Below are 6,000 nucleotides of genomic sequence, written 5' to 3' on the forward strand. Positions count from 1 at the left end.
CTGGGCCTGCGGGGGGGGGGGGGGCATAGCCCCACGTGCCTGTGCGGCTGCCGCTTCCAGCCCATGTCCAGCGACGCCGTTCCTAGAGCAGACATTTCCTGGGCCACAGCTGGAGCTTGCAGTCCTGGCCAGCGTCCTGGCTTGTCTCGTGGCAAAGAAAGACGTGTCCTGGGAGAGCAGATCAGTGTGTGGAGAGGGGTGTGGCGGTGACAGGCACGCTTCTCAGTCTTCGTCACAGAGCCACCTGCCGCTCACACTGCGCACCAGCCTGAGTTGTCAAAGGGCCGGGCTCCTGTCCGTCACCCAGGGACCCTGGCTGAACGGAGGCTCCGCCCAGGATCCCCCTGATGCGGCTCCCGACCTGGCAGGGGAACGCGCCCCCCGCTCTGCCTCCAGGTGAAGCGGCACCCACCCTTCCGCTTCCCAACGGACGGCTGGAGTGGCCACGTGGCCCAACCTAGCGGCGGGGTCGCACAGGCCGGAGCCCAGGAGAGCCTGGCGGTGAGGCCCGGGGTCTCTGGGCACAGGTGGAGTCTAGGGCCCTTAGCTCCTGTCCCTACCCGTGAGGGCCTCGTTCTCTGCCCCACACCCCTCGTGGGCCCGTCTCCCTGGATGCCCCGGGGACAGAGCGGACCACCTGTTCAGTCAGAGCACGAGTCAGGACCCCCATGTCAGGCACGGGGCAGGCAGGGTCCCTGGCCTCAGAGTCCATGGGCAGGTTAGGGGAACTGGCCCTAAACAAAATTTGACGCAAGTAATGACGCGAGTCACGAGGAATGCTGGGACAGAACAGATCTGAGCACAGAGACCACCACCTTCCCGGGGTTCCGGGAGGCTTCCCGAGCACATGGATCCGCCCGGCCCGAGAGGGGCGTGGGGGTGGGGGGGGGCAGACGGAGCACCTGAGGGTCCGGCCACGTTTCAGCCGAGGGGATGGGCACAGAGGAGGCGGGGCCACACGTCTGGGCTCTGTCCCGAGTGTACCCACATCCTCTGAGAGCCTCCAGCCGCGGAGCGACACAGGCTTACAGCTGAGTGATCGCCGAGTTCGCCGAAGTGCCCGCGCGGGCTGTTGTATTTGACCCTCGCAGCTGCCCCATGCGATGGGCGGCGTATGTTGTCGTCCCCACTTTCCAGACGGGGGGCTGCAGCTGAGAAGGGTGAGCCGCCCACGGTGGCGCTTCAAGAGAAGCTGGGACCAAGTTAGGTGCGGTGTCCTGAACTTAAATATTCGTCACCGTGTTAAAAATTGTCAAAAGGAAAACCAAGAGACTTCAGAGCCAAACAAAGCGTCCCAACCTTGGAGGGGGCCGCTGGGTGGCCAGTCAGGTGAGGGAGACAGGCCCCAGGCCGGGCGCTCCAGCTGCTGAGATGGGCGGATCTGGACTCATCCCAGGTGGCTCCCAGGCCCCACGGCCGGAAAGGAGGGCGCCTGGGGCCGGGCGCTGTGAGGGCCGCGTGAAACTCGTGGGCGCGGGAGAACACGCCCTCCAGAGCCCCGTTGCTTTCCCGGCGGCAGGTGTGGCTGTGAGGAGCGGCTCACCAGCTCACACAGGCCCACACCGGGCTTCCTGCCGGCCCCAGGGGGCGCAGCCAGGCCTCGGGACACCGTGCGACCCGCCCGCCGCTCCTCATTCCACCAGGCTGTCGTTGCTCTTGTTTTTTTTTAAAAAAAAAGCTCATTTTAGAAAGCTGTCTGTCAAAAATGCTTCATATAAAACAGGCTTTGCATGTGAAGGGATCAACCATTCATCCTGATGGTCACTTGGTGAGAATTTCTTAGCCGTGTGGAGGCACAACCTGTTTGCTGTATTTGCAAGAAAGCCAGGGCAGGTGTTTCTGGGATGTGGCCTTTGGTGAGTGGGCATTTTTAAGTTTATTTCTTTATTCAACAAACATTCAACAAAGGGCACCTGCCCTTACATGCCAGGTGATGTTCCAGGCCATGGAGACTCAGCACAGGCCCAATGGGCCTGATCCGTGGTCCCCACGCAGCCGTGAGAGCCCTGTGGGGGCAGAGGGCAAGCCCTGGGTCCAGGGAGAGTGTGAGAGCCGGTGGGGGGCGGGGGGCAGGCTGGAGGGCGAGGGCTTCGTGGGCGCGGCCGTGGTGCCCCGGCACTGAGGCTTGGAGAGGGTCCGCGCGCGCCCTGAGCTGGGAACCCGTAGCGCGCCTCGCTCCCCCGGGGCGGCCTCCCCGGCGGTGGGTGTGCTCCCACCGCGGGACCTGTGTCCGGTAGCTTGCAGCTCAGCGCGCGGGCCTGGTCCGCCCTCCTGGTTGCCTCCTGCCCGGCATGCTCCCTGCCCCGGGGCCCGGGGCTCCACGCACGGTGCTCGGTGGGGGCCGGTGCTGACCCGCGGACCCAGGGCGCACCCTTGGCTGTTCTCATGCAGGGTCTCACTTCGTGTTTAACCACAGCATCTGCAGTGGCACGAATCCCTAATGAGAACAATCAAATTAACCATGTGTTTGAACATAGCCATCAAATTAGCTGTGACCTATTAATTTGCTGATTGATGGCAGGCATTAGCAATCCGGAGTGTCGTCAAATTTCAGAGCTACGAGGGATCACAGAGCAGCCCTTTGTTTCCAGAGCGCCGCTGAGAGCAGGGGCAAAGCTTTGGGGTCAGGGTCCGCGGACAGTGCCCGGGCTGACGCCCAGTGGGTCCCCTCCAGTCACAGGGTGCTCGGTGGACTTCAAGCCCCTGGGCCCCGGCCCTGCCACTAGAGCCTCCACCTGCACTTGCAGAACGGGGGTGGCCCTCGGGGGTTGGAAACGAGCCCCCTCCCGAGGGCTGGTGAGAGAACAACACGTGGCGCGGCAAGTGCCTCAGAAAGATAACAATAGTGAGGCGCAGAATCATGAGAAACCACCATATTCCTGATCAAAAAACTAGTGTGGCTACAAAGGATGAGACAGGCGAGGACGGAAGGAAGGAAGCAGGCGGGGCAGGACGCACCGGTCCGCGCAGTGACAGCCCGCACACTGCCCCCGGCACCCCCTCCTCGGCAACCCTCCGGCCCTGCCCCGCCTCGCGTGCTGCGGGACGGTGCACACCCCGCTCCCCTTCAGGCCTTCAGGGCCTCCTTCCTCTCTGCCCACCGCACCCGCCCCTTCCCCGCCCCGACTCTGCAAACTGATTTCCGTACTTCAGATTTTATTTGAGATGTCCTTTCCTCAAGAGACATTCAAAAACAGATTTGTTTGCGGTGGACAAGGATTGCATTTGCCTCGTTTTCTCTGTGCTGATTTGGAGAGGCCCCTGACACCCGTCGCTGTCCTTGGTCCGCAGGTGACAGACCACGCCACCACTGCCCTGCTGCACTACCAGCTGCCCCAGATGCCGGATGTCGTGGTCAGGTCCTTCATGGTAAGTGGCTGTACGCGCGGCAGCCCACGTTCACACGCTGCCTTCGTCGAGGGAGGCTCACGGCGGAGGCTGGTGTCAGGCTGATGCTTCCTCGGAATCGGGACGGGGTCTAGGAGAAGCCATTCCTGCTCAGTGAAGGCGTGGTTCTGCCATTGCCAAACGCCCCCCAGGGCGGGCTCCAGTGCCGACGGGGTGTGAGGCGGGCGCTGGGCCCTGGTCTGCACCAGGCCCTGTGCTGCCGCCGAGCAGGCGGCCGCGGCAGTGACACGCCTGGCACTTCCCCCAAGACGTTTTGCCCTTGGACTGAAAGGCTTGGGCCTCAGGGCAGGCGACGACGCCACATGGGCACCGCAGGGCACTGGGCTCTCCGGAGCCATTCACAGTTCGGCGAGCCAGTTGCTCCACCGCTGGTAGCTGGATGTTTACACCGTGGAAATCAGCAAACGCTGCAAGCCAGGGTGGCTCCCCCACCGCCCCAAAGCCGGCCCCTCAGCCTGCTGCTGCCGACGCGGCCTATGGCCGGCAGCTGGCGCCACGCGTCCTGGCAGTGCGCACACCACGCTGACGCAGCTGCCTGCTCTCACATCAGTAGGCCCGTCCTTCACTGCTGCTAGACCTGCCTTTTTAATTCATGCCAGACAGGCTGCCGACCAGAGAACCTGCTCGAGGGCCTCTCTGTGCGCAGGCCCACCCCAGCGCAGCCCGCAGGTGGCGGAGCGCTCGCGCCCTTCGAGCGCATCTGCCTTGGCAGCTAAGCCTCTTAGCCTGCGGTTCGTTCCTCAGAGCCTGGCTTCCCGGTGCTGGGGAGCCCAAGCCGGCGCTCTGCAGGCTGCCCATGTGACAGTTTGGTCGCAGGCCTCGGGAGCACTTCCATGAACTCTGTGGTGGGCCCTTTGCCACCGCAGAGACACAAAGGCCGCTCTTCACCTGGCGTGTCCTGGGGCCACTTGCCTTAGGTGACTGACTCGGGGGTTTGGGAGGCCTTTGAATTTGATCAGCAGTAAAGGATAAAGAGTTTAACCAAGTGGTCCATTGACTTCCCTGCGTTTATTACCAAAACCTCTGATGCCAAGCCTTTGGAAGGGGCAGGATTGAGGGGCACAGGCCTCGCCATGGAGGCAACTGTGGTGAAAGGAGAGGGTTTGTGTCCATAAACTCAGCTGACCTCTTCAAAGAACAATTTTCTCTAGTCGACATAATTCAGGAGGACGTTAAATGACGAGATTCATGAGTCCCTGTCACAGCGAGAACTTGCTTACCTGTTGTTCGGGGTTTGGTTTGTGGGGTTTCGTTTTTTTGGTAGCGCGTCTCCTTGCATTTGAGAATTGAGTTATGTGAGTCTCATCCCTATGTATGATGCCCGCGAGAACTCTGCACTCTGAACCGCTCAAGTGTGTCTTTGTTGCTTATTATGTTATTTGGTGGCACCAGGTTGTCCCCACCCCCCCCCGAAGGTATGTTGGGCCACGTTGTGACAGTGAGTGATGACCCCTGAAATCCGATTAGACAGAAGCGGTGCCGACCTCAGGGGAGAATTCTGAAATCGGCGTCGGACGCCCGTGTCCGTGGCCCCGGGGCGGGGAGCAGGGCAGGACCCAAGCCGCACACCGAGGAGCACTCCCTGCCCACACGGGGAGGAGCGTCTCTTCCAAAAGCTCCCTCGCAGCTGGCAGCCAGCAGTGTCACGGCCCAGTGGGCTCTGCGGGCCACTTTCCCTACAGTCACAGGGCATCCTCTGGAGCCACAGCCGCCTCAGGCTCCCCTCGAGGTCACAGGGCTTGACGGGCAGGAGGGGCCGGCAGCCCCCAGGCCCCGCCCCTTCCCCATCTCTCCACACTCTCGTTGCAGACCTGGCTGAGGAGCTACGTGAAGCTGTTCCAGGCCCCGTGCCAGCGCTGTGGGAAGTTTCTGCAGGACGGCCTTCCGCCCACGTGGAGGGACTTCCGGACCCTCGAAGCCTTCCACGACACCTGCCGGCAGTGACCCGGCCCCACCTCCCCGGCTGGCCCTGGGCAGTCAGGCCCCCCACTGCCCAGGGTCCGTACAGCACCTCCCACCCCCACCCCCACCCCCAATGTGAAACAGCACGGCGCCCATGCAGGCTGAGCCTCTGGAGGAAAAGGTTCCATGTCTGCGCGCGGACCGGTTAGACACGTTAGCAGGTATGCGGAAGGTGAAGAAGGCCTTTTCAGAGCTCAGAACGCGGACTCAGCGCAGCAGGGGCCAGGCGGGGCGGGGGGCGGGGGGCGCAGCGGGTTAGGGCGTCACCCTGGCGCACCAAGGTCGTGGCATGAGCCTCAGCCAGGGCACTTGCCTGAATCAGCCAGCGAGCACATGAGGGAGTGAACAGCAGATCGGTGTCCCTCCCTCCCGCCCCCCTCCCTCTCTCTCTAAAAAGCTACGCGGTTTGTCCCTCTGCGTGTGCGAGCCACACCGGTGCGCTGACCCCTGGACCCGGGCCCGGAGCCGTCTTCAGGGGCCTTGGGGCTTAAACAGGCCCTTGCACACGTGCGCGTGGGCAGGCTGGGTGTTTTGGGTTTTTTTTGTAATTTATTTTTATAAGCAATAAACCTTCTGTATCCACAGCAAGGCTCTGCTTCCTGTTTCCTAAAGCGCCGCTCACGGTTGGTC

At 62.6% G+C, this 6,000-nt stretch overlaps 1 protein-coding gene across 2 annotated transcripts in view; it reads left to right on the forward strand.

The window, feature by feature from the left end:
• Positions 1-5,569, forward strand: part of MED27 (mediator complex subunit 27) — a 167,366-nt gene extending 161,797 nt beyond the window's left edge. Inside the window, exons 7-8 of one of the 2 annotated variants that reach the window (XM_054584192.1) lie at positions 3,292-3,369; positions 5,218-5,569. In XM_054584192.1, coding sequence (XP_054440167.1) covers positions 3,292-3,369; positions 5,218-5,352 — 213 coding nt within the window. In that variant the 3' untranslated portion in view covers positions 5,353-5,569. The remainder of the gene's footprint in view (positions 1-3,291; positions 3,370-5,217) is intronic. The other variant, XM_054584193.1, reaches the window with a different exon arrangement.
• Positions 5,570-6,000: the final 431 nt, after the last annotated feature.

This window comes from Pteronotus mesoamericanus, unplaced genomic scaffold (genome assembly GCF_021234165.1).
Source record: "Pteronotus mesoamericanus isolate MK-2021 breed Mesoamerican mustached bat unplaced genomic scaffold, CSHL_Meso_final contig_78, whole genome shotgun sequence".
In the NCBI taxonomy this organism is placed as follows: domain Eukaryota; kingdom Metazoa; phylum Chordata; class Mammalia; order Chiroptera; family Mormoopidae; genus Pteronotus; species Pteronotus mesoamericanus.